The sequence below is a fragment of the Strix uralensis genome, chromosome 16 (assembly GCF_047716275.1).
Source record: "Strix uralensis isolate ZFMK-TIS-50842 chromosome 16, bStrUra1, whole genome shotgun sequence".
Classification (NCBI taxonomy): Eukaryota; Metazoa; Chordata; class Aves; order Strigiformes; family Strigidae; genus Strix; species Strix uralensis.
Genome location: NC_133987.1, coordinates 3,294,272 through 3,321,422, shown reverse-complemented (window position 1 = coordinate 3,321,422; position 27,151 = coordinate 3,294,272). Strand labels below are relative to the sequence as shown.

Below are 27,151 nucleotides of genomic sequence, written 5' to 3'. Positions count from 1 at the left end.
CCGCGCGAGGGCTGTCGGGACGGAGCGACCCCGGCAGCGGGGATTGGCCCGCCGTTGTCACGTGGCTCGGGCCGGCCGTCGGGGCGCCGTTCCTCCGAGGCGTGACCGCGGCGGCGGCGGCGATTGGACGCGCGGAGCGTGGCTTCAGCGCGAGGGCAGCGCCCCCCGCACGTGACCTGGGAGCGGGGCTCGGAGTCGGCCCGGGAGTCCGGCGGCGGCGGCCGCGTCCCGCAGCGGCGGCGGTGAGCGCGGGGCGGCCCTGCCCCCTCCCCTGCCCCCGCCCCCGCCCGGCCCCGCCGCCGCCTCCGCCCGGCCAGCGGCGCCCCGCGCTCCCCGCTCGGCACCAGGGCCCCGCTCCCCCTCAGCCCCGCGGCCGGGGCTCCCTCCGGCGGCGCAGCCCCCCCCGGGCCCCGCTCAGTCCCCCGCGGGTGCCGGGGCTGGGGTCGCTCTCCCAGGGACAGGGGTGTCGGTGCAGCGGGAGAGCTGCGGGCCGGAGCGGAGCCCTGGCCCGGGGCGGTGCAGCCCAGGCCGCCGTTTGTGCCCGGGGCTGCTGGGCCCTGTCCCAGCAAGTCTGGTGGGGTCGTTTGGTTTCCTCGAGAGCTGCGTTTCCTTCAGCCCTGGGAAATGGAGCGGTGTGGTGTGAAGGCAGAGACCTGGGGGGGGAGAGAAGTGACAACATGGGGGCTGCCAACGTTGGAGGGAATTCTGCTTCGAGGATTGACTTCTTTCTTTCTCTTTAATGATTGCAGCAAGCGCTAGCAGCACAAGCCTTTGTCATTTCTCAACAAAACTTCAGAATTAAATGAGTTGTTCCACTGCCAACGTCCTCAGTTATCCTTAACCAGCCAGTGAAATCCGTATCTGTGCAGCTGGGGCAGACCTGTTCCGATGCAATGGGAACTATGCCATGAGAACTGGTAAGACTTGGCCATAGCCATGACAGAGCCCCACAGGGTTTCGTTCACCACTCTCCACGGTCCACTGAGCAGCAGCTTCCTGAAAAGGTCTCGGAAAGATGATGGAGAGCAGCCCCAGGACTCTGAACCGGCTGCGACAGCTGTTCGCATCACACTTACTCTCTTTGAGCCGGATCACAAACGTTGTCCAGAATTTTTCTACCCAGATCTTCTGAAGAGTTCTCGAGGGAAAGTAAAAGGTGGTTCTTCAGGAGACAAGGTAAGCGTCCTCATGGCCTGTGGGGAGCCTAGGTCGTATCTGAAGATCTCAAAGGCTTTTTTTCAGTATTGCTGTTTTCATGCTGCTGTGTTGAGAGTTGGTTGTGTGTTAGCTGTGAGGTGCTGAGAGGTGGCAGGAGGGTGGTCAGGCATCGTGCAGGCAGGAGAGCCGCCATCCAGGCAGGGGTTCTTGTGGTGAGGCCACGCTGTCTCACTCCTTTGCCTTGGTCGGAATTTCCCGTTGGAAGGGTGATGTGTTGGTAGCAGAGTGTGCTTGTTTAGTTTGCAGTTGCTTGATGTAAAGTGAGTTTTGGTACCTGGCTTGCTCGCAGCTATGAGGAGCTGTCTTCCAAAGAGCGTCAAAGCAAGAGATGTTTCTCCAGCATGTGGCTGTATCTTTTCTTGGGACCCTGCTCTACTTCCACCTTAGTGCTTGGCATCTCTTTCTGTGTGGTGGCCGTGGTGCTTTTAGGTGTTGCCTGACAATTGTGTTGGCTTGTTGAAAGCCATTTCTCAGGATAAGAGGGCACACAAACTTCTGTAGCATCTGAACGTTGTGTTATGGGGGTTCTGTGAAAAGAAAGCTGACTGGATTCTACTTGTTTGTACTGTTGCTCTTCCAAACTGCTTAGCCGTCAGTTGATGGTTCATGCTGCTTGGGTTTTTTTTTTTTTTCTTTTTTGAGAGTTGAGAGAAGCAGAGACAGGTACAGAAGTAGCTGAGAGAGCATCCAACGCCTAGAGACACTCTCAGAATCATAGCATGGTTTGGTTTGGAGGGGATTTAAGGGTTATCTAGTCCCACCCCCCTGCAAATGTTTGGCTGGGGAGAGCATTCACTGGACCCCTGAATTTCAAATCAGACCATGACAGAATGGTTTGGGCTGCAAGAGACCTTAAAGATCATCTAGTCCCAACCCCCCTGCCATGCGCAGGGACACCTTCCACTAGCCCAGGTTGCTCAAAGCCCCGTCCAACCTGGCCTTGAACCCTTCCAGGAAGGGGGCAGCCACAGCTTCTCTGGGCAACAGAGTCAAGAATTTCATCCTTCTATCTAATCTAAATCTGCCCTCTTTCCGTTTAAAACCATTACCCCTCATCCTATTGATACACCCCTGAGTCTGTCCCCCTCTCCTGTAGCCCCTTTAAGTACTGGGAGGCTGCTCTAAGATCTCCCCAGAGCCTTCTCTTCTCCAGCTGAACCCCCCCAACTCTCTCAGCCTGTCCTCACAGGGGAGGTGCTCCAGCCCCTGAGCATCTTCGTGGCCTCCTCTGGACCCTCTCGAGCAGGTCTATGTCCTTCTGATGTTGGTGCCCCCAGAGCTGGACCCAGCACTGCAGGGGGGTCTCAGGAGAGCAGAGCAGAGGGGGAGAATCCCCTCCCTCGACCTGCTGCCCACACTGCTCTGGATGCAGCCCAGCACACGGTTGGGTTTCTGGGCTGTGAGTGCATGTTGCTGGCTCGTGTCCATCCACTAACACCCCCAAGTCCTTCTCCTTGGGGCTGCTCTCAATCCCCTCCTCGCCCAGCCTGGATTTGTGCTTGGGATTGCCCCGACCCGTGGGCAGGACCTTGCCCTTGGCCTTGTTGAACTCCATGAGGTTTGCATGTCCCACCTCTCCAGCCTGTCCAGGTCTCTCTGGATGGCACATCCCTTCCCTCCAGCGTGTCGCCGCACCACACAGCTCGGTGTCATTGTTGAACTTGCTGAGGTGCCTCGATCCCACTGTTCGTGTCATTGATGAAGATATTACAGAGTGCTGTACTAAATACTGTACTAAAGTTGATTTGTCTGAGTTTCTGCCTGGATGCTCTAGTTGTGAGAGGTTTAATGCATGGGGTTTAGTGGCACCGTGACAGGATTGATTCTGATGTTTTTGTCTCTTTTATTTCAACAGAAGAAAGACCCTGCTGATCCCTTTAATGATGATGAAAAGGAAAGGCATAAAGTGGAGGCTCTTGCTAGGAAGTTTGAAGAAAAATATGTATGTTTTTCTTCTTTCTATTATGTTATCCCTTGGACTGAGTAATGCTGTTCAGCTCGGAACCAGTAGTATTTAATGGTCATTGGCTCTTATGTTCCTGTTCTCCTGCAGTCCTTTATCTTGGCTGGAATGTGCTGTTTTCTGTGTCCATTCCTGTCTCAGGGCTGTGGTCCACAAAAGGAGTTCAGATTAGTTCTTAAATCAGATGAAAGTCTGATTAAAGTGAATGACGTTCTCACTTGTAGTGGCAAATAACTTACTGCAATTTATAAAATTTAATTTTCTTAAGCAAAAATTAATTTCTAGGCCTTGTCGCTGTGGCATGATGTAATCTGTCAAGTCTCCAAGTACGGTGCTCTGGTGAGTCTGCTGCCCTTAGGACACTACTGCGCTGGGTAGCGTGAGAGATGCAGCTCTGTCTTCCCCATTTCCTTTCAGTTCTTCCTCTCGCTTCTCTTCTGTAGATGGCAATAAAACTATGTTCTGTTTTACAACCGGCACTTTTGGATAGCGAGTTGCTGTATTGTCTTGTGATACAAATTTGATGTATGGGTCACCCTAATGCACTGCGTGTAGGTTTGATGCATGTAGTACTGAGTTTGTACTGACTGTGTAGTAGCTATGGAAGAACAGTCATCTCTGCACTGGCAGAAATGTTGAAGGGGGTGCAGATGCAATTCAACATAAAGTCTGCTGGCACAAAGTCAGCCTGTCTGGCAGGTCAGCGTTCTGTTACGTTTGGCTGCACCATTTCTGGTTCTGTATGACAAGGCCTAAAACTGCATTTCCATATCCTGAGATTACAGTATGATGGGAGTTAATGCTGGTTTGGTTCTGCTGCTGCTAGAAGCAAAAATGATCTCATACCCTTTTCTGTACTGGAGCCAATGTCAGTGTCCTGTGTCGAGGCTGTCCCCGTGGTAACTGGAAAAGAAAGATGAACACCCTGTCAATCTTTTACTGCTTAGGGTGGCAAGAGACGTAGAAAGGACCGTATTCAGGACTTGATTGACATGGGGTATGGCTACGATGAATCTGACTCCTTCATCGATAACTCTGAAGCAGTGAGTACAGGGCGGGCGTGAGGGTGGGTAAAGGCAGCTGCCTGCGGGGGCTGAGCTGGTGCCGGGGGAGACCCTGCACTGGGTGCAGGCCAGGAGTGTGCCGGGGCTGGGGATCGAGAGGTCCTGGGGCAAGCGTGTGGCAGGAGGTGGCTGGTTAGCAGGTGTCCACAGCCCTGGCTGTTCTTGGGGGAGCACAAACCCGCTGCATTCTCCAAGCGGCTCAGCTACGGAACAAAGGAACAAAGCTTACGGTGCCAACAGATTGTTCTCTGTTATTTCCAGTATGATGAGCTTGTTCCAGCTTCTCTTACTACAAAGTATGGAGGGTTTTACATCAACTCAGGAACGCTGCAGTTTCGGCAAGCATCTGAATCTGAAGATGACTATGTTAAAGAGAAAAAGAAGAAGTGTCCCAAGGTCAGCAGCCCGCTTTCTCTTCTTTCCTCTGTTATATCTCGGAGGGTTTGTTGCACGAAAAGTGTGTTGACATTCGAAGCAGAGCGAGATCTGTGAACTGGTGTGGACAGAATAGGGATGAGCACTTGAAATCCCATTCTGCCCCTGTACTTGATAGTAAAACGCAGCATGTCTGCCATGGATGGCTCTGGTGGGGCTGCCTGGTTCCTAGAGGAGAGGTGGCAGCAGCCGCTTGTCACCCTGAAAAGTCTCTTGGCATTATGGGGATGGAGGAACGAGCACTTCTCTTTGGTGGGCACGTCTGTGGGAGAGAGCCCTGTTTTCATAACGCCGACACGAGGCGGCTGGAAGGGGAAGCAGCAGGAGCACTTGGCATCCCTTCCCCTTTATTGGTGGGATCGTCTCTAGCGTAAAAGCTGGGTGTGCTGTGAAATGTTGAAGACAGTGTGTGCCAGAAGCACGGTGAGAGATGTCTGGGGCTTGGGTGAATGTGTGCGGTGGGGAAGGAGCTGTTCTCCACTTCTTGGGAGAGGCCCCAAAGTGGCTCTGGGGTTGCAGGTAGCGTTGCAGGAGAGGCTTTGATTGTGACTTGCTTTTAACCCTCTTCAGAAGCGGAAATTGAAAGATGGAGGTGAAAAAATGAAGAAGAAGAAGAAAGATGATTCTTACGACAAGGAAAAGAAATCCAAAAAGTCCAAGTTTCCAAAAGCTGGGTAAGGAGGAGGAGGAGGGGATGCTTGCTGCTCGACATCTTGCTTCAGGGTTGCAGGTGGCATTTATTACGCTGCAGTAGTAGCTGTTGCAGTGTGGGGTGGCTTGAGTGCGTGCTGCATCAACAGCAGCAGGTAAAACCCCGCTGCTGCCAAAGTGGGAGAAAAAAGGCAGCTGACGATCAGGGAAGGAGCAGAGCCCCGCAGCAAGAGCAAAGAGGGGCACAGCCAGCTGCAGAGTTGGTGTTCCTTGGAGCTCTGTTCAGGCACTGATGGTAGGAACAGAGACTGGAGAGCCTGAAGAGAAGGATACCGAGTATTGGAATAACGTTGCGGGAGGAAAGGCAGGCAGGAAGGGCATGAACTGGAGCTGTATGTGTGTCAGGCTGGCAGGGAGGAAGAGGTTAGCAGGCCACAGCCGTCCAGAGCAGAAAGGCAATTGTATGTTGCTGCTGTCACTGGGTAATCTTTTGTGCTCCTGACCAAAGTATTTCTTGGATGAGTGTGCAGCTTTTTTTTATAGCTTCTCTCCTTTTGGGCTGTAAACCTGAGTGGTTATTCTTGTTCTGAGTCTTCTTGTTCTGTTGGTCTGTCCTTGCATTGGTCTGCCTGGCGCCTCTGTTTCAATGTCAGTATCTGTTGCTTTTGACTCTTTTCCTACATTTTCCTACTAGTTTTTTCTTTCTTCCTGTAACTGTTTTTTGGGATTTCATTTTCCCTGCATGGATCTGCTTCTTGGCAACACAAACCCACATGTCTGACATGGTACCATCAGTGTATGATTCCTTTGTAGCGAGGAAGGAAAAAGAATTTGCTCTCCTGGTTTTAATAGTCAGAAAACATCAGTCTGCTGTCACGCTAACTCTCTCTTGCTTCAGTGCCTCTGCACTGGTTGTTTGTGCATTTCCCAATCTTTCTTGCTGGAATAATGCACGTAGCTAAATAAGAGCATAGCTCAGTGGAGACGGTTTAAGCTCCATCACCTCTCTGCAGTGAGGAAGGACAGCCTCCTCTTCTCCAAGCTGAACAAGCAGCGGGATCTTAAGACCTTAAGAGACCGTAGAGTATTTTCCCTGGTGTAAGTGGTTAAGGGGCTCAGGCTTTCCAGGGGGTTGGTGCATATGGCTGAAGTAAACTGGGATGAAGGTATCTTCCTCTCTTCCCCTTAATTCACTTGTTTACAGCTTTACTGCGTTAAATGCAAGTAAGGAGAAGAAGAAGAAGAAGTACTCTGGCGCTCTTAGTGTCAAGGAGATGCTGAAGAAGTTTCAGAAGGAGAAGGATGCTCAGAAGAAAAAAGATGAGGAGCAGAAAGTGATGACTCCTTCACCGGCAGAACCGGCAGCCCCGAGGGAGGCAGAGGGGATGCCTGACCCTTTGCTCTCACTCTTCGGCCATGCCAGCGATAACGACCTGCTTCAGGCAGCGACAGCTATGGACTCATTAACGGACCTAGAGCTGGAGCGGCTCCTCAGTGAATCCCCAGAAGGGAGCCCCTTTCCTGATGTGGAGGATGGGAGCGATCCGATGGGGATGGGCTTGGAGCAGGATTTCAAGCAGCCGCCGTCCCTCCCGGAAGGCCTGCCCGCCCCTTTGGAGAAACGCATCAAAGAACTGGCTCAGGTATGGCTGTTCGTTGCGGGGCAGTAGGATTGTGTGGCTGCTGGAGGGGGGACAGCTCTGCGGGGTTTGTGTAGCTTAATCCCGAGAACGAGCACGCTCCAGTGGGGGATTTTTGCAGTGCCACGTGTCAGCCAGTTTTCTCTTGTGGCCAATCACTTTCTTGAATGCCCAGATGGCAGGTAGTGTGAAAGTCTTTGCCCTTCTTTTCTACTGAATATAACACCCGTCAGTGTGGCTTCTTTACCTCTCTTGGCAAAGTATGGACCTGATGCAAGAGATAATTTCTGAAGTCAATTTAACATGAATGAATTTAAAATGTGAACTAATGAGGCTGAAGGACAAATTCGACTGTAATATTTTTAATGTCCTGTGATGGCCAGGACAGCATCTGTGAAGTGGTGTGCAGTGTTCTCTGTGTAAAATAAGTGGGTGCGGCTGGAAAGCATTACCTGTTCTGTAGGGTGAGAAGGTGTGAAAAGCCCTGTACATGGGCCTTGAGGATTTGTTAGAACCTTTTCCCATGTCACACACAGGCAGATGCCTTCACTGAGGCATGGGTACAATTTGGCATCTCCCACGGTGGAGCTGCATCACTGGCAACTTGGGTTCTTTACCCATCTTTAACATCTCAGTGTTGGGGTACTGTTTAGGGAGTGGAATATATTAATTTCTAGAAGGGTCATCCCGCATCTTTTCAGCAGTAGCTCCTCCTGCAGCTGGACTCCTGTAGGACTTGCCCATCTTCTCCAAAATCTTGTGATGTGTTTTGGGAAGCGCTGCTCTGGAGAAGCGGGAAAGGCACTGGGTGCTGCTCAGGGGTCCCTCTCCTGGCATGTCGAAGAAGTGCGCTTTCAGAGTTGCTGTGGGGCTTCTGTGGTGTGAGGGCTGTCACCATCAGCCTGTCAACAAACGCTGAGATATTTTGTTCCTGCTACTAGTGTTGTTTTTAAACATTGATTTTAAGTCGTAAACAGTGCCCTTAGACCTCTGCGGTGGTGTGTGTTCTGCCTGCTGGGGCACATGAATTTAGTGTAGCTGTTACTTAAGCATCTCTTACTTAATTAACTCCTGTTACTAAGGGTAGGCTTCTGTTAAGGATAACTGTGTTCTGCTGAGAAATTTTAAGTGTGTATAGTGATGGTGAGCAGATGGGAGAGAAGGAGGAATTGAAGAAAGTATTGCCACAGCTGATAAAAATAATGGGTTCTTCATGGATGTTTCTATTTGCTATTCAGGCTGTTAACAGAAAACACTGAAACAGCTGTTTCTGAACTATAACTGAGTTAAAGGAAAATGTTACAGAGGTTCCCATGATACCAAGTTAATTGTTATGTTGCTGTAAGATAGTGTACTAGCAGACTACCCACAGATTTTCCTGCTTAGATTTTCCTGCTGCTGTGTCTCTTGTTGCTGGACTGTGTATGTTAAGAAAAGAAACCAAGGAGGAGAAATACAAGATTTAGCAAACTGAAGCCTTTTGGTCAGTTAGGATTTTGGGACATGAACTCTGCTGCAGGTGGGAATGAAGAGGTGCTGCACCTCTGTCTGGGAGCCAGGTGTCCTCCATCCCAGCAGTCGGAACATCTTCTGAGTTAAATGGAGCCTCCAGGCATTTCATCTTCTATTTGAACTGATTTAACTTTAACCCTTTCCTTCCTAAAAGAATTCTCCTGTTGAGGAGCCTCTTTAGCATTAAGCCTTCTCCTTTGATAGCAGCAGCTGTCTATGACCTGCTGCTGACAGGGAGGAATGTACACCTTCTGGGCATAAATTAATGGCTTACCAGCCTCAGCCTCGGAGTGTGAAATCAGGGGATTTCAAAATCATGCCCTTGTCTCCTGGTCTCCTTTTCCATGCAAGGCATCACTAACTTGATACGGTGCCTTGCGGTGAATTCCAGTTTTGTTTACATCCCCACTCAGAAGAGACTGAAAGCTCTTGGCAGTTTTCTACTATCGTCTCATTCATCTCTTGGAATTATTTTCCCAGTGGACATATTTTTCATGGGTGTGATTTCTGGGCAGTGCTGTGTGTGCTGCAGTCATAGCTCAGGAAGCTTCCTGAACAGGATTTTTTTTTTTTTTTTTTTTAAGTTTCCATGGTGTTGATTGGAAATAACATATCCCCTCTGACTGCTACTCTTTCTGTTGATTTCTTGGCTTAGTATTGAGATTGATCTTGAAAGCCTGGTGATAAGTATCCTGGACCCTCATTAAACATGACTCGGACGATCTTTCCTGTTCAGGGACAAGCTCTCTGATCATATTACTCAACCTAACAGCTCTAATGTGAAGTTAAAACCATGCCCTAGAACTGTCCCTTCTCCCCACAGGAAGTATGCCAAAGAAGCCAGTTACCACCAAGCCATCTCCTTTGCCCCATTAAATGGGGGAATGTTCACTCCAGCGTGGTAACTCCACGCACTCAACTCCAGTGCATCTGGACAGGAGAATCCAGAATGGGAAGGTCTGTGGGCAGGACATGGTCTTACCAGTTCAGATGGCAGAGTTGTGCTTGAACTGAGGAGGAGTAGGAGGAGAGGACACAATCTCTCTTCTGTCTGTAGATTGCGGCAGCTTTTAGCCCATCAACAGCAGGTAGCTGGCGCAGAGTTTGGTGGAAGAATAAAACTGTGCCTTGTTTTATGTTATTTCTGAAGTGGTGTAAAAACACTTGATTGCTTGTGCCTGTCTGTATCTGTGAACTGATGATGACTTGTGTTATTTGCTGATTTCCAGGCTGCCAGAGCTGCAGAGGGAGAAGGCAAACAGAGATTCTTCACTCAGGATATCAACAACATCATATTGGAGTAAGTGCCGCCAGGAGAGAAGAGGGGGAAAGGAGAATATTAGGCAGAGCATTTTTGGTAAATTCAGGAGCAGGTTTAGCAGGAGTTGTGGCGGTGTCCTTATACAGGTCCTCCATGCAGAACATGCCTAGGATAACATGAAAGTCCCCTAGAAATGGCTTTCAGTTGAAATATGATGTATAACTGTGGTAGCAAAATGTTGGAGGGGATGTGTCCAGGCCTCCTGTTCTCATGATGATGCTTGATATCTGTGTGCTTAAATTTGGTCACTTGACCTGTGATTGCAGCCTGATACAAGATCAGTAATCTCTCCCTGTCAGAGATGTCAGACATGTTCTTTGCTATTTAAGTTGTATGCTGTATGGAATATTTTATAACTGGGATAAGGCTGCTGTGGTCAACTGGTTTCTGTGCAAACTGGAGGAAGTCCATTACTGCTCTGTGTTTTCGATTATGGAATGCCAGTGTTGCTTCACTCAGCTGTTGATGATAATGGCTTCATTCTTCTTCAAGTGCCTGGAGAAGGCTGATGAATGCACACAGCTTTGTGATCATGGCAGTGTAACAATACTTACGCAGAGGCTTTAATTTCATTAAGGTTTATCAAGGCATTTGAAGGGAATTGCCAAAGGGAAATTTAGGAGTCTGTTTCCCTCTGGTTTCCAGTGGTGATTACCACCTTTCAGCATTCCAGTGCTGACTGCACAAACAGTCCTAATCTGTTGTCAAATGGATAACTTTAACCACATTCAGAAGAGATTTAGATAGATTTGTATGACTGCTATAGAATCAGTTAGGGGTTTTTACACTTACTGACACTGAGAAGTGGCTTAAAAAAATAGTCTAAGTTATATATAACTGTGTAGATGGGTTTGACACACACTGAACTCTGTAACCCACTCGCTTGAAAGTAAGTTCAAGCCCAAGGGATAAAGTTTGTTTCTATATTATCCTGAGTTGGACCGCCATGGTATCTGACATAAGCAGTGTGTACCTCTCATTTCATTGCCTGACACCCCTGCACTTCAGCTGCCAGGAAGAACTGCAGAATAAAGGAGACTGCTGACATCCTTCTGTTCCTTTTCCAGATGCTCTGAAGCTAGATTAAAAGGCATAGCTTGGGATAAAGGGCTTGAGTCTGTTGATTCTACAATCTAAGGAGCCGTCATGTAGTTTGGCTTGTACTTTGTCCCTCTCTCCTTGTCTCCAGCCCCCCAGGTTGCCTCAGAGTCACATTTATGTTGCTTAGAGAACCCCTGCCCAGTCCCTGGTCAACGCTGTGTTTGTCTTGTTCTTCAGCATAGAGCTGCAGACGCGGGAGCTGAACAGCCAGATCCGCTCAGGGGTATACGCCCACCTGGCTGCTTTCTTCCCGTGCAGTAAGGACACTCTGGTCAAGCGTGCCCGTAAGCTTTATCTCTATGAGCAGGTGAGTGAGTTGGCAGCAGAGCCCTGTCTCGTGTGTCCGTAACCCCTGAGCTGCAGAGCACAGTTGTTGTCTGCGTGACGTGGTGGTGTCCTCCGCCCAGCCTGGTTCAGGCAGCACATCTGGTGGTGCAGCTTTGGCACTGGCAAGGTCTGACCTGCCAGACTGGGGTGTCTCGACTGGAACAGGCCGTGTGGAACCTGAGTCTGTTCTGTGGTTGCTCCAGGGTGGCCGATTGAAGGAACCTCTGCAGAAGCTGAAGGAAGCCATTGGAAGGGCCATGCCAGAGCAGTTGGCCAAGTACCAGGAGGAATTCCAAGCCCATACTCAGGCCAAGTTTGCCAAGTAAGCTCCTCGTTTGCTCATCGTGCATCTGTAGCTCTTCTCAGCAGGTTCCCTGTGACCTGTAGGCTGCTCTCGTGAAGTTTACCACCTATTTTTGTTCTGTAGTAAAAAATTGCTGATGGGCATTCATTGGCCTAATTAAACTGCGTGCGTTCTTTGTGCTATCTGTGGTGATGCTAACTACAGACAGCATCACTGGTGGGACTTGGCTGAAGTGTTTCACTTCTGTGCGGGTGTGTCTTTAAGAACATGGCAGTCTGAGAACATTAAGGCTGAATTAGTCCTGTGGTCTCTATTACACAAGATTGGGAGATTTCCTACCTTGAGCACTTAGCTCAGCTTGCCCCCTAGGCAAGAAATTTTAGGCCCTATTCCCATGCGTGTATTCTCATTGACTGTTTAGACCTCTGAACAGTGTTGTTCAGAGATACTTAATCCTGTCCTTGAATCTGCAGGACAATGACCTCCACATTATCACTGTCTCCATTTTAGGATGCTGGAAGAGGAAAAGGACAAAGATCAGCGAGATCGAGTTTGTTCTGATGATGAGGAGGATGAAGAAAAAGGAGGGAAGCGTGTCATGGGACCACGAAAGAAATTTCAATGGAATGATGAAATCAGGTTTGCATAATTTAGATATTAAGTGAACCTGTGACTTGTTTTGTTCTATGCAGTTGCAAGTGAAGCATTTCGGTATCTGTACCTTGTTTTTGGAGCAGCGCTGATCATCTGCCTCGTTGGAGGTTTGTGGCAGACTGTGCTGTTTATGGAAGCCACTATTGCATTTATAAAATCTCACCCTTATACCACATTGCAAAATTAAGCTGATTTCAGGCACAGGCCAACTCTGAGGAAGTGCTGAGAAGACGGACAGATCTTTGGGAAAAGACGGATCTCAGCTGATTTGCTGAAATCCTACAGACTAGACTCTTCCCAAGACCAGATTCTGGTTGTGAAAGCAGTTACAGCTAATGGGGTTTGCTGCCCCTGGCACCCAGGGGTCTGACAAGGAACAGAGTGCTGGGTGAAGGGGAGAGTGGCAAAGGATAGAATGAGTGTCAATCCTGCTGTCGTCTCCATCTTATTCTGTAACAAATTGGGGTGCTGCTCCGTAGATGACTGATTCATTCAGAACAGAGGAAGCTTCATTTCCTGCCTTCTCATGGCCTCTTGGCATGAAGGTCTGCGGAGAGGTTCAGGTCTGCGGTTGTTGATGACGCCTGTAATCTGTCACTGGTTTTCTACCTCTGCTGTTTCAGGAGGTTAAAATGGGAAGGGGTAGCAAGGCTTTTCTCCCCTGGCGCATCGGTGTGCGTGCACACAGTGAGTGAGGAACGTGCCTTTCCCTTCCTCTTTCTTGCGGAGGCAGTGCAGGGTCGGTTTTGTTGGCAGGGTGTTGTGCAGAGCCAGGCGTGTCTTGGCGTATTTATCCAGCCCTGGCTAGAGAGAATGACCTCCAACTGGGAAAGTGAATCCGCGTAACTGTATTTGAAATCTTCCTGTTCTTCAGGGAGCTGCTTTGCCACTTGGTGAAGATTAAGTTGGATGGTTATGACCTTGACAAGAATAAGGCTCAGTCTCTAGAGGATTATGTGAAGACCTTCCTAGATGGCGAGGTGAAGCCCCTTTGGCCGAAAGGCTGGATGCAGGCCAGGTGAGCAAGAATCGAGTTGTACTCCAAGGATTCCTTGTCCTGAGGGACCTCGGAAGGTCACTAGTCCTACCCCTGCTCCAAGAATGGCTAGCTTCGAAGTTAGATCAGAGCGCTCAGGGCCTTGTCCTGTGGAGTTTTGGAAATCTCCAAGGATGGAGATTACCACAGCATCTCTGGGCCCCTGTTCTGGTACTTAATCACTCTTCATTAAGTCTTTTCTCCTTATTTTCAATCAGAATTCCCCTTGCTGCACTGAACTGAATATTCCCTCTTTTTGCTTTTTACTGTGCACTTTTGAGAAAGGTCTGGCTCCATCTTCTTCGTGGCTCCCTGCCCCCCGCCCCCACTCTTTGTGTAGTGGAAGAGTGCTGTTAGATCCCTCCTTGGTCTTCTGATTTTCCAGCCTAAGCAAACCCAGTTCCCTCAACCTCTCCTTGTCTGTCATGTGTCCCTGTTCCTCAGCCATCATAGTGGCTCTGGACTGTCTCCAGTTTGTCAACATCTCTCTTGTATTGCGGGGACCCTGAAACTGGATGCTGTATCCAGATGTGACCTCATAAGTGCTAAATAGAGGGGAGTAAGCACTTGAACTGCTGGCTGTGCTCTTGCTAATACCTGCCAGTATATAGTTAACTCTCAGCAGTGCAACCTTGCAGCAGCAGCTCATGTTCAACTTGTCCGCCAGGCCCCACAGGTCCTTTTCTGCAAGGCTGCTACGTAGCCAGTTGGCACCCAGCCTGCGTTGCTGCATGGGATTATTCCATCCCAGCTGCAGGACTTTGCATTTGTCTTTGTTGAGCTTCGCAAGGTTTGTGTTGGCCCCTTTCTCCAGCTCCCTGTGAATGGCAGCCCTGCCCTCCAACATATTCTCCCCCTTCCCCCTGTTTTCATGTCACCCTCAAACTTATTGAGCAGGCCGTCCTGCCCTCCAGGTTGTAAATGACACTGTTGACTAGTCTTGGCCCTCGTATTGACCTCTGATGGATGCCACTGGCAGTGACAATTTACAAGGTGGAACTGGGACTGAGGTGAGGCTGCCTGCCTATGGTTTCCTGAATCTGTATTACCGAGGATCACTTTGTAATCTGTCTCATGAAGAATACATTTTTCAGACACTTTGGGAAGTCTTCCCTAAAGAGTTCCCCAAAGAAAGCAAAGTGGAAAGTTTTAGGGGCTTATGGACTTGCACAAGACACATCAGAGAGTCAGCAGAGTAAGTAGGAATTTGGTGTGGTTTTCTTTACCCTATCTGGTGTCTTCACTGCTGTTTCCTGCTCTTTCACGCCCTCCATCATCCATGCCATTGAGCTGGCAATTGCAGAGCGCCATACGAATTGCAGAGTCATTCTACCGAGACTGTCATCAGCTTCTGGCCTGCTTTGTTTTGCTCAATAGTTTTAAAGAAAGGACAACTGTACAGTCTTACTGCTGGAATCTCTATCTCTTTGCATTTAAAGAGCTGGGCAGCGCTGTCGTCTTCTCTCTGCTGAATTTGCTTTTTGGGTTTCATGGGGGATAAAGGAAAAAGTAGGTACTAGTTCTTAAGAGCACTTAAGTATGAGTAGCACTTTACAGATCTGTTTGGAAAGGTTCACGGCCATTTATTGCAGCTGCATGTGCACATGAAGCAGTAGTGTGCATGGTTGTAGTGTGTTGTTGGCATTAGGAGGTGGGTGCAGATTCCTTAGTTAATGAAGACATTGCCAGCTTGAGGGTCTTAGCTTGCCAAGTTTTAAAAACTCTTTTCATTGAATAAAAGGAAATTAAAATATTTTGCCCCTAGTTTGTAGGTGAAACTGTTTTTAAGCATACAGATATTCACCTAAGACTCACTGTAGGAAGGCCTTCCAACGAAGTTAACTGCAGAATTAACTGAATAAAAATGGTTTTCCTGGTTGCTTTCCAGTGGCTCGAGGACAGTGGTTTCTCCTGCAGGGACTTGAGGGAGTTGGAATTGATGATCTTTATGGGTCCCTTCCAGCTCGTGATATCCTATGACTTTGTGGTTTAACAACAGAGAGTAGACTGACAGCCGCACAGAAGGGGAAGGGAGGGATTGGCAACACTAGGAGAATTGTAAACAGTTTTATGGACTGGTCAGCTTGATTCACTGTCATCGTGATCACAGACGTTCATCTTTAAGAGGAACTCAAAGATGGACAGAGTAACAACTTTCTGTATGAGTTCAGAGAGGCCCTGCCATGATCCTGTTTTCTCAGTTAGCACTAAAAGGCTATTAACATAATATAGGGTTAAAATAAGCCTGCTTTTTAACAGAAAAGGGATGACAAAAGTCTTTGTCAAGCTGTTAATAGCAGATGGGAAGCATATTCCATATACCAGTACTGAAGGTGTATTTATAAGCTTCTCACCCTGACATCTAAGGTGGCAGGTGAGTGGCAGCTGTTTTAGGTGGAATAGTGTTTGTGTGAGATTCTGGTTTACTTCGCCTCAGTAGTAAAGGGGTTTGGATGAAGCTCTGTTTATTGGTTGTGGTTAGTTAATTGTTACAGAAATGGTTGTGCTGACTTAAGAAGTCACCTCAGCTGTTTGCTAGGGACGCGAAGGCAACAGAGACACGCAACGTGCGAAGGCTTTTCATCCATATTGCTGTATTTGAGGCAGGGGAAGGTAACCTCTCTCCCTTGAAGTTGGTGAAGAGTTGTTGTATGATCTGCCAGCTCTTGGATGAGCTGTAGTGGCAGTAACGCCCAGCTTGAATAATCATACTGCCTCTCCAGTTGGCTGTTGGCTTTTTAAGCTGGCAGAGCTTTTTCCTTAGTTTTTGTCCAACAACTGCCTTAATGGCCTTTCCAGCGCCTACAAGCATAGCTCCCCAGAGAGGGAATTGTGTGGGGGAGTTCAGAAGGATTTTCCTGGAAAAAAGGATGAATATTTGTTTGCTCTCTGTGGTTTTAATTTCACTAAGTCCCCTGCTGTACTGTGCAGCTCTGTCTCCAGTGATCCCAGCTGCTCTACTGGGTCTTGCTGGATATCACTTCTCATTGCTCTCTTCCCTTCTTAGGACACTGTTTAAGGAGAGCAGGCGTGTACATGGACACCTCACATCAGTCCTGTGAGTATCGTGCAGCATTCATTTGGAGTGATAACTGGTGAACTCCGTTCCCCGGGGCCTGGGTGGATCACGCAGGAGCACCTGAGCTTGGCTCCCATCAGATAGTTTGGCGCTGCTTCATTTGGGGAGTTCTAGGGAGAGTAGTTGTTTCTGCGTGACATTTCCCAACAACAGCCTTCCTGAGGTGCTTTACAGTAAGCTCAAAGATAAGAACTTTGAAGCCAGGTTGCCTCCTGGCCTTGTTCAAGAGTCTGGAGTCAGGCCTCTGTGCTAGTCCCGGGGAGGCAGATCAAGGTAAAATGGAGTGTGATGCCAGCACTGTGATTATTGCTACCTGTTCAGTCGGTCCTTACCGCATTCTGGATTCCCTCTTTCTTGTTGCCTGGTTAAAGGAGGGGTACAGTGAGCTCAAGCTAGTGAAGATGGGTGCAACAGGCTTGTGGGTGGCAAACCGAGACAGCCATCGGAATCCAGCTGGGCAGGTGCTTTAATGCCAAAGGGTCTCATGGATCTTGCTGGCAGTCTAGAATAGATGATGATACGGACTTAGGCTGATGTCTGTTTGACAGACGGTCCTGTTCTTGGCACTGGATGAGCAAGGGGAAGTGTGAGAAAGAGTATGAAATAGAGTGTAGAGTCATCCTTCCCTCAGCCATACCGTTCCAGCAGTTCAGGGATGTCTTGTACCAGAGATTGCATCTGACCAGACCAAATGATCTATTTTCCGTGAATTTGGCAGATGCTTTTGCATCCTTGATGTCTTCTGGGAACCTAAATGAAATGTGTAACTTTTCTCCAAAGCAGTCTCTGTATCAGTTCCTCTCTGGGTTTTGCTATAGTTAGGTCAGCAGTGGGTTCCTGTAGTAGCTCCTAGCCCTGCAGCCGGTGCAGGATGTGTCTGTTGAGTGCTTTCACTGCTCTGCTACCATTTCAAGACTCTGCTCCGCTCCCTAATTCATTCCCCTGTGTGGGAGTCGGGGCTTCCTAGAGCAGCAACCAAATGTCACACGGTTTTGGATCCTAGCAACCTGAGATGCTGCCTCTGTTCCCTCGGTTCTTTGCAAAAGACTCAGTGGATCATCTTTAACAGGGCCCAAGTGTGCTCCCTAATTGGATGCTTCCCTGGGGGCATTCAGTGAGCCATGTTTCTTTTGTCTCCCTCAAAACAGGGCGAAGAAGAAAGTTATAGCTCCTGCTAAGGTGAAAGTGAAGGTGAGTTCTTTGTTTTCTGATTCTCATGGTTGACATATACCAGGGTCAGGTGACTGCAATCTTAAATCCTGTGTTTGAGCCTTGTATCTATACATTAGGTACAAGGAAGTTGTACTGTGAAATAGCTCTAGTTGGTATTGGGCTTGAAAAAACAGCTAGAACAGCAGCTAAAATTGTTGGGAGGGAGGTGGTGGGGTGGCAGGCACAGAACATGCTTATTGTGCCTCTTATCCCCAAATTTGGAACTTTCCCCTTGCTCTTCAGCAGTGAACCCTGCTTCTGTTCTGACTCTGCCTTCTCTTGTGATTTTGTTCCAGGAATCTTCCTGCAAGCCAGATAAAAAGATGTCGGTTTCTGTTCCTTCAATGCCCTCAAGCAGCACCTTAACTCTGTCTTCAGAGCCCCAGGGAGGAGCTCTGGGCATCAGTGCCCAAACCAGAGAACTCTTGTCCCTTGGGACAGCCCAAGCAGCCAGCAGCACTGGCACTCCTGCTACCTTCATGGATGACTCCTTGGATGAGGACTTAATTCATAATCCCACTTCCTCCCTCGAAGCAGTTTCCAAGGAACTGGCTGTGCTGAACAGCAGAGCAGGAGGGAGCCCTGACTTTACTCTTCCTGGAGCTCCAAAAGCTCCACCAGAGAAGATCCCAACTCTTGCATCCTCAGAGGAGAAGAGGACATTTCCAAAGTCCAATCCTTCCCCTACATCATCCTCTGGTTCCCTCCAGTCTCCTCTAAATTTCCTGGCTGAGCAGGCCCTGGCATTGGGCCAGTCCTCTCAAGACAAAAAGACAGAGAACTCGAATTACAAAGAACTTTCCTGCCAAGCCTCCCCCAGCAAAATCATTCCTGACGCACACCAGACTAAACAGAAACACCACAGCCTGGTCCGGCCAAGCCACGGTCCTCAGACCTCCACCCCAGTGCCGGGTTCTCAGGTGAAGGTCTTTCACTCAGGCAGCCAGCTACAGAAAACCTTCACCTCCCCGGCTCCGTTTGTCAAACTGCAGAATCCCAAGTCCTCCTCCCCACTGCCCCAGCGCTCCCTCCTCCAGCAGGTCAAGTCATCAACCAAAGCTCAGAGCTTCCATTCCTCTGCATCACCAGGCAGCACCCAAAACTCCAGCAGCTCCCACAAGAGCCCAGGCTCATCCTCATCATCTCTCAGCTACACAGGAAAGCACTCAAGTGGCTCTAGCTCTTCAGGACAATCTTACAAATCGCCCTTTGTTTCTGGTTCCCTCTCCAAGCACGGGGCTTCTTCCAGCAGCTCCTCATCTGGAGCTTCTGCAAACCAGAGCTGCTCTTCTGGGAGCTTGCTGCCCAGTGTGCAGACCCCTTCCTCGGGCCAGGCCTCCAGCCGCCCCTCGTCAAGCTCCTCAGTGAAGAAGACGCCTGTTTCGCAGAAGCTGACTCTGGTGGCACCTCCTGGAGGTTCAAATGGAGATTCTAGTGGGGGCACTCAAGGGGTGGCCAAATTGCTGACCTCCTCCTTAAAGCCAGCTGTTGTTAGCAGCACTGCATCTTCTACCTCTGTGCCGGTAAGCAGGGATGTGCTGGCCCAGCCTAAAGCCAGGAGACCGCGTGGCATTGTGTCAAGCCATCTCCTAACTTGCTCAGACCTGCCGTAAAGCGATGACTTCCAAAGAATGTCCTGAAATTCTTGAATGACTGGCTGGATTGTGGCTGCTTAGGCTAGGAAGTCTTGGCCTTTGTCATGGGCTTGCACTCCAGAATTTAAGCTTTCATTTTCAGCTTAAAATAACAGCTAAGCAAAATACTGGGGTACCTTCCAGACTGCAATTTTGGCATAGGCTGTGTAATGTTTCTGCCCTGACTTTGCAAGTTATGGGGACAGTAGGGCTCCCATTTGGGTCAGGAGGAAGTGCAGTAAGGCAAGTTATCACGAGAACTAAAAATCATTGCATAAACTAAAATTATAGTGACCAATTTGTTGTTAATTAGGTCTGCAAAATTGGCCTTCCTTAAATTATCACAAGTAATTTTGGTATTATTGCCACTTTTTTCACGACTGACTTTTAGGATAAATAACCTTTGGTACTGGGCTATGAACTCAAAATGCCTGCTCAGCTTTCTTTGATGGTTATCTCTGTCCACTTTCTGTGGCTCCCTGGTTACTCTCATAAGCCGCTGAAGCGATGTTTGGACTCAAGCTCACTATGGGATTCAGGGTCTGAGTTCATTGGGATATAATGTCTCATGAAGGACTCCTGGGTTACCTATACAGACTTGTGTTATTCAGCCATTGTATTTAATGGTATAAGCGCCTTAATTTTCATCTGTAGCAAACAAGTAATTGTTCCTAACACTGTTGTACTGCTTTGCTGTTGGCTGCTTATACCTGACTTCTTTTGTGGCACATGGAAAGAGCAGGGCAATTAAATGAGTATATTTAAATGGGCCTGAAAGTCACGTACTGCTCAGCTCGTGTACCTTGTCCGTTACTGAGATGGAGAGCTGAGGAGCATTCCCCAGTGGTGGGGGATCTCAAATCCATGGGAGAGATCTCAAATAACTTTCTTGGGTGCAGGGGTGCACCAAACCTTGGTGCCTTGAGCTGTCAGCAGCTGCCAAAAGTGAGTAGGAAGTATCCTCCCTGGAACTCGCATCCTCTGCCTAATGGAGGCACAGTTCCAGAGTAAGGAAACAACAGAGTGAACTCCAGTGCAGTCACATTTAGAAGAGCGTAGTGTCCAGCAGCGGGGTTGCCAGTGTCCTGGTGTTGTGGTTGAAACCCACCTGGCAGCCAAACACCACGCAGCTGCTTGCTCCTACCCCCATCTGGGGGATGGGGAGAGAATTGGAGGGAAACAGGTAAGGAGACTTGTAGGTTGAGGTAAAAACAAATCAATAATTGAAATTAAACCCCAAAAATAATAATAGAAAAGACAAACAAGTAATGCACAATGCAGTTGCTTACCACTTGCCGACTGATGCCCAGCCTATTCCTGGCTAGCGATCCCAGAGAAAAGAAGATCCCAAAATTGCAATCCTGGAAGTGAGAGGGTGAGCTTCCCGGCCAACCCTCATGTATATACTGAACATGACATTATATGATGTGGAATATTCCACTGGTCAATTGGGTTTGGTGCTCTGGCTCTTCTCCCTCCCAGCTTCTTGTGCACCTGTGCACTAGCAGGCCATGGGAGGTTGAAAAGTCCTTGATTTTTTAGCAACAAGTAAAACCATCAGTACGTTATCAACATTCTTCTTGTATCAAATCCCATACCGAATCCAAAACACAGCACTATTCTAGCTACTAAGAAGAAAAATGAACTCTTACCCCAGCTGAAACCAGGACACCTGGGCACCTCCACATGGCCTCAGGAGTTGGCAGCTCTTGGGCCCTGGCTGTGAGGGTGCTTCTTGCAAGGAGGACTTCATGATTGCTCCATGTTTTGCAGTTCTTTAAGTATAAATGATGCTATGCCTTGGTTTTCCCACTGCTGACTGACCTTTTCTCTTGCTTTTCAGAAAGGAACTAGTGGAGCTGTGCTGCTAACGAGTTCTTCCTCCTTAAGTGTACTGGCTCCATCCTACAAGTCCAGCAATCCAAAGCTGCCAGCTGCCCTGAGCTCCACCCCGTTAGGTATTATCTCTCCTATTCATTCCTTCCCTCTTCATGTCATCTCCTTCAGTTCAGACTCCTCCCCAAAAGCAGGAGTATCAAAGGATGCAATAGTTACGGGACCTGCTCCAGGAACTTTCCACCATGGCCTTGGCCACAGTGAGTATCCTCCCGGTCACGCATGTGTGTGTTACTTGTGCCTGTGCTGTCAGTGACAACAACGCCAGTGCTCTGCTGTGTTAACCCGTTGCAGACCAACTCATCTCTCTTGCTGTTGCTTCATGCTGTAGTTCATGCATTTATATCTCCAGCAGTTGCATTTGGAGAACCTTGGGCACATCCCTGTAGCCAGCCCAAAAGTCCCAATAGCTGGAAGCTGAGCTATAGGCTAACTGCTGCAGCTTCTCTGCTCATTTCTGTCTTCGATGTATATTTGTTCCTTTTTTTTCCCCTCTCCTTTCTTTGTTTTTCTCTCTAGGTCTTCTAGCTGGCTTGCACTCCAGCCCCCACCATGCAGCGCCACTCCCACATTCTGCCCTGTCCACTCATTTACCGCAAAGTTTGCCAGGTAACTTGTCAGACGGTCGTGTTTGTCCTCTGCCTCGTGAGTCATCCTGTATCTCAGCAGATACTTCCTCTAGGGGTGAAAGCAAAGTGGTTGTCCACGTTGTCTGACCGGCGCAGCGGTTGCTAAAGCCCGCGGCCTCCCCGAGGTACAGAGCGAGGCATAGCGTGTCCTTGGCTGTTTAGTTAGCCAGGGCAAACTTGTGCGTTCGTGGAATGATGAGCCCTCGGTGCTTATAGCAAGTGTTGGTTCCTGGAGGTACTCAGCTTTGCTGCTTGCGTCATGGTGAAGAATTATCCTGCCAGGATTAAAGCTGTGCATGTTTATGCACAGTCTGCCAGGACTGCCCAGGAATGAATATTCTGGCTCTGTGGAGTTTTGTTACTGGTGACCTATATAAAATGTGTCAGACCAGAATGTCTTGCGTCTGTGCACTGAGCTAATTGCCTGCATCTCCTTCGTGACAAGTTTATAGTGTAAATGGAGACTGCTTTACTTGGTGTTGACAACGTGATGATTTTGCAGTTAAGCCTGTTCCTGCCCCAGTTTGATGCCTGCAGAAGCAATGCATAAAACAAGAGATTTCCAAAGAACACCTTCTCTGTTTGTAAATGAAGTCCTGCCTGGTGGGCTGTGAGTGTGTGTAAATATGTAGCACTGTGGAGGAAGGAGAGAAGTAAGGGGGATCCATGCAGCATTCAGAAAATTGAAATGCAAGGCCAGCAGATTGGGCTTTTATCTGCTCCAGGGAGTCAGTTATCCCATTGGTAATTGCTATTTCTGCTTTCTTGAACAAGTGTCCTTTAGCAGTTCAGTACCACTGTCTTAGTACCTGCTCCTGTTGTGATTGTCTCACTGGGCAGTACGAGCCTGATTTAGGAGTGGATGTGCATAATACTGTGGCACTAAGGCCATCAGATGTGTGGATAACCTGCTGGAGTTAATGTGGCCTCCTGTAGCAGTCGTGGGGTAAAATGCCCTCGACTGCTGAGCACAGAGCTTGTTTGCTGAAGAAAGAAGAGAGTGCTGTGCACTGGTGAAGATTCAAAGAATTTCTTGTCTTTGCTTCTTTTGCTGAAGTTTGTCTGAGGCGGGTTGTTAGGTCTCTCCAGTGCGGTGGAGCAGGAGGTGGTACGAGCAGCCACCACTGGTGTGACAGACCCTTCCTTCCTGTTTGTCAGTGCACAGTTACTGGAGAGTGAGATGTTTGATTTTGGTTTGAACATGGGGTATGAAGTGTAATCTGTGTCACTGAGGAGTTCTCTGTCCTGTTATTTGAGGGAATTTAAAGTGGTTACTTCACTGTTGCTTATAAAGCTTATAACTGTTTTGATGAACTGCTGCTCTTAAGCAGGACATAGTGCCAGAAGCTGCGAGTAGACAAAAGGTGACTAGGAATAAGTGAGGAAAAACTGACCACTGAGACAGCTTTGGCCAGGACCCGCTTTCTCACTTGGTGTTTTCACACAGAGTTTGGAGATTGAGCTTAGTGCTGTCATCTCTGGGAACATTATCAATTGTGGTGCTTTGTAGAAGAACACAGATATTTAAGTGACCACTGTAATCTTAAAATGTATTCATTTTTTTTTTGTGGCATAAGCTATGGTTGGCTGTATAAGCAGATGGCCACAGCCGCCTTGCTCTGTCTGAAAGCTGCGAGGAATTCTGGTGTGTTGGGAGGTTGCTACAAATGCAAGGAAATGTTGATGTCTTAAATGAAAATGCTTACGCTGGCATTCATCAAAAAGCGTTTGAGCAAGGAGCGTCCAGTGCTTGCTTGTGTGTTGTCACTGCTACGTGTGCTGGTGGAGGTGCCTGTGTGCTGGTGCTGTGGCGAAGGCTCTGACTGCTCGCTTTAGAAGTGTGACATGCTGGGACTGAGCTCTTGCATGGAAGGAACCGTCCTTGGCCTGGAGAAGAAGCTGTTGCTGCGCTGCTCAGTGCCACTGCTGCTTGACTGCACATCTCAGTACACCCATTTGTTCATTGCAGTCTGATGGTAGTTTTAATTGCTCCTGGAAAACTTCTGCTTCCTTAAACTTCCTTCCTTTTTCTCTCTTCAGTGCATTTCTCTTTTCCCTCCATGTCTGTTCCTTTCTGTTCCTCCAGTGATTAGATTCCTATGATTCCTGTTGCTATCAGTCAGCACCTAATGCCTTCATTAACAATGGCAAAGGTGTTCTAATGGTGTTATTTCAAACCACCTTTAAATGCAAGGCAGCCAGTACCATGTATTTCTAGTTTCCTAGATGGGAGACATGGTAGGGTGGCTTCTGGAGAAGGGCAGAGCCTAGCCAGTCAACCAGCAATCTGAATCCATGCTGTGGTGCTTTTGCTGGGAGGCCACAGGAGACCCTCAGTGCTTCCCATGTCCCTTACTCAGGTGCAGAGGCAAGGCTGCTCCCACTTGTGAGATGTCTCCAAGCACGTCCTCGCACCCCCTGACTCCTTGGTGCTGGAAGGGAAAAGTAGGTCTTTCTGTGCAGAGAGATCTGGCTGCCCCAGCTGCACGCAGCTCCGTGGAGCTGATGCCGAACCCCCTTCCCACTTGGTTTTATTTTCTTTCAGATGCTTCTCAGCTTCACGGCAAAGGGTCCAATGCACAGCAGCGCAAGTTGTGACGTCTGCAAGGAGGGGAGCTAGAGCACACATAGGATAAACCCAAGAGGAACAGGTCATGAACTTTGGATACCGGCTGTGTCTTTTTTTTTTTTTCTTCTTTTTTTTTTTCTTTTTTCCTCACGACAACTGGAGAGACTGAACCACAACGAGGAACTCATTGGTGCGTTTGTTCAGAGGCTTTCAGAGCTAAGCCCCACACAAAGGGCCACCTTGAGCCATGCCCTAATGAAAGAAGCATTTTGTAGCACTGTTTTATTGCTGCTGCCCTTCACGCATTCCCTGGCACTGGCAGGAGCTAGAACTCGCAGGGAGATGCGGGTGGCTTGGCTTTCTTGCAGTGGATTCCCACCCACCTGTGTCTGTATCTGCCAAGTACCTCCAAGTCCAGTTACCTCCTTGGTCTCCCAGTGGAGGGTATGAAAGGTGCTTCTTTCTTCTGCTTTGGATTTACTTGGATAATTCTAGAACTGCCAGTGCTTTCTGAAGACATTTGACTAACTTTTCAATTGTACTATATAACTGTGCTACAGTTAATTGGAGGACTTAACATTTCCTGTGTGGTGAATCTAACGAACCACCTGATGTTCCCCTCTGGAGGAGAAGGAAGACTCCTTAGAGAGACACTTTTAGATGCAGTCATTGACTTTGAGAAGTCTACTTCTTTTGGGTTTTGGATTTTTTTTTTTCCTCCAAAGGGATGCTTTTTTGGTGTTCAGTTTTATCCTCATTACCATCGAATGCATTGGATTGAATGGGATACTTCTCGGCATGTCACATGTATAGGAAGACATAATTCCAGTGCCTTTTATGGTGGAGCAAGAATGGACTAGTGACACACATTTCAGCCCTATTTTGTGTGCTCCTCGACCCTTTTTTAATCATTCTGTATTTAAAATGTATTCTGTTTTATTTAATAGAGCTTTTTATGGTTGCACATCAAAAAAAAGCTGCACTGTTTGGACTTCAATGGTGTCTTGGTGACTGCAAACACAGTACCAAATCCAGCAAGAGCACCAGTTCTTATCCGAGTTTGTGCAAGTGGGTTCCAGACCCTCCCCTAAAGCCATTCTTTCCTAGGGTCGTCAGTTATGATCTCTTTGGTGGGCAGAGGGAATAATCTAGATAACCAAGGTCACTATTAGTCAGATGAATTCCAGAGAATACTATTGCTCTTCTTGATGATTTCTGCACTAGGATCATGTGCTTGTCACAGCTGCAGGAATGGGGACCCTCTAGAATCGGGGTGTGTCCTTTTAATTTTTTAACTCTTAGACCTAAATACTTCCCCTGAGCGCACCCTTTCTATCTGTGCATAGCTAAGGGCAGGCTGTGGTCCCAGTTGAGCTTCATGGGTTTTGATTTTCTGCTCTTCTCCCAGTCTGCCTTTTCTCAGGCCCCCACAGCCACATCTGAATCGTGCAGTAGTAGTGCTGATCCGCATAGGCTTTACTGGTATTTCAAGGAAAAGCTCGCAGCCTTCCTTCTTGAGCTTTGGAGAAGGATGCTGACACTGAGTATACCAGCAAATATCTGCTTTAGTTTTCCCCATTTTTGGTAAGATCCAAGATGGACTGTTTTCAATTTGAGCTGATACGTAGTTTCCCAAGACCAGTGCATTGTTTGTATTTTTAAAAAAAAAAGCAGCTCAGATTTAAAATTTGTTTACAGAAAATACCTAGGTTGTAGCAAAAGAGCCAAAGACAGAACTTGTGTTATTAAAACTAAGCACAGCAGTTATTGATGGACTCTTGAGCAGTGGATGTCGCATGGTTCCCGTTGAAGGCCTAATCCTGAGAGGTACTTTGCCCCTTCAACTTCCCATGGTAGCTGAAAGAGCGTTCAAACACCTGGCAGGATAGGGACTCAGCGAGTGACTCGAGGTACTGGTTCTACTCCCTCTCTTTGCTTTCACTTGAATGCTTCTGCTGGGAAGCACCCGTGTGCGTGGCCAGAGCAGAATGCCCTCCTTCTAGGAATTTAGCGAAGCCTCTTGCCTCAGGGAAATGTTTATTTGGTGGAAATTCTGTGGGATATTTTTTTTCTTTACATGCTATAATGAATGAGTGAATGGTATGGAGCAGAGTCGCAGCAAGGCAGAACCACGCAGAGATCCGACACCTGATGGGGAGCCAGGAGTCTGGCATCTCTGCCTTGGCGAGGCAACTTGCAACGCTGTTGTGACGGTGTGGGGAGGCGAGGCTCCCGTGGCACTTCCTTAGTATGGCAGTTCCTTTCGGGTGTAAGAGCTGCGGTTTACTATTATATTTTTTTTTTTTTGTGTGTGTTGGGACTGTCTTGCTGAAGATGGTGGGGGTGGTATGAAAACTGTTAATCTTGTACAGAACAACCGAATAAATTGTTTCAAAGTTTCCAAAATGCTTTTTTCCATCTCCTTACCTCTAGTTTCATGACTTTGTTTTCAAGAATTCAAGCTTGGATGATCATCTCTTGATCATCTGTTTCTTGAAGGAGTAATGAATTATTTACTCTTTTAACTAAACTTACGTGGTAAGTAAATCACAACTCTGTTTCTAGCCATTGTGGTGGTAGAATTGCATATTCTCATTCAGTGTGCTCCTGCTGATGCTTGAAGTTGACATCTGCTGGAAAGAACATGGGGTTCAGACCCTGGGGCAACGGTGTGATCCTGCGTGATCCTTTCATTCACAAAGGTAAAATAATGGTGTTAATCCCCAAAGCCGGTATGGATATGCAGTGAATGCTTATAGCTGCTTTTGTTGATGGCAGAGTTTACTGGGGTTCGGGTATTAACCAAAATTTGGGAAAATGGAAAAGAATGTGGAAGCCCCTGGTACCATCCCAGCGTAATTCCCTTTTCCTGCAGCTGCAGGCCCATTCGTTAGTGCAGTTCACTC

The 27,151-nt window shown here is 48.2% G+C and overlaps 1 protein-coding gene across 8 annotated transcripts; it reads left to right on the top strand.

Moving 5' to 3' along the window:
* Positions 1-165: 165 nt before the first annotated feature.
* Positions 166-26,651, top strand: UBN1 (ubinuclein 1). Of its 8 annotated transcripts, XM_074885654.1 has the most exons (19): positions 166-242; positions 750-1,176; positions 3,074-3,160; positions 3,467-3,520; positions 4,129-4,224; positions 4,507-4,641; positions 5,251-5,354; positions 6,536-6,974; positions 9,713-9,783; positions 11,083-11,212; positions 11,436-11,554; positions 12,047-12,175; positions 13,065-13,208; positions 16,234-16,284; positions 17,454-17,496; positions 17,814-19,040; positions 20,995-21,247; positions 21,567-21,656; positions 24,222-26,651. In XM_074885654.1, the coding sequence occupies exons 2-19, from the start codon at positions 937-939 to the stop codon at positions 24,272-24,274; spliced, it is 3,465 nt and encodes a 1,154-aa protein (XP_074741755.1). In that variant the 5' UTR covers positions 166-242; positions 750-936; the 3' UTR covers positions 24,275-26,651. The 8 variants fall into 8 exon arrangements, with proteins under 8 accessions (XP_074741755.1, XP_074741757.1, XP_074741760.1 ...); XM_074885656.1 differs by lacking the exon at positions 3,467-3,520; XM_074885659.1 differs by lacking the exon at positions 13,065-13,208.
* The last annotated feature ends 500 nt before the right edge of the window (positions 26,652-27,151 follow it).

Excerpts from the sequence above, each read along its gene's own strand:
- UBN1 (XM_074885654.1), top strand. The coding sequence starts at position 937 with ATGACAGAGCCCCACAGGGTTTCGTTCACCACTCTCCACGGTCCACTG. Across the intron at positions 4,225-4,506 it reads TCATCGATAACTCTGAAGCA|TATGATGAGCTTGTTCCAGC; the intron begins GTGAGTACAGGG and ends TGTTATTTCCAG. Across the intron at positions 16,285-17,453 it reads GGACACCTCACATCAGTCCT|GGCGAAGAAGAAAGTTATAG; the intron begins GTGAGTATCGTG and ends CCCTCAAAACAG.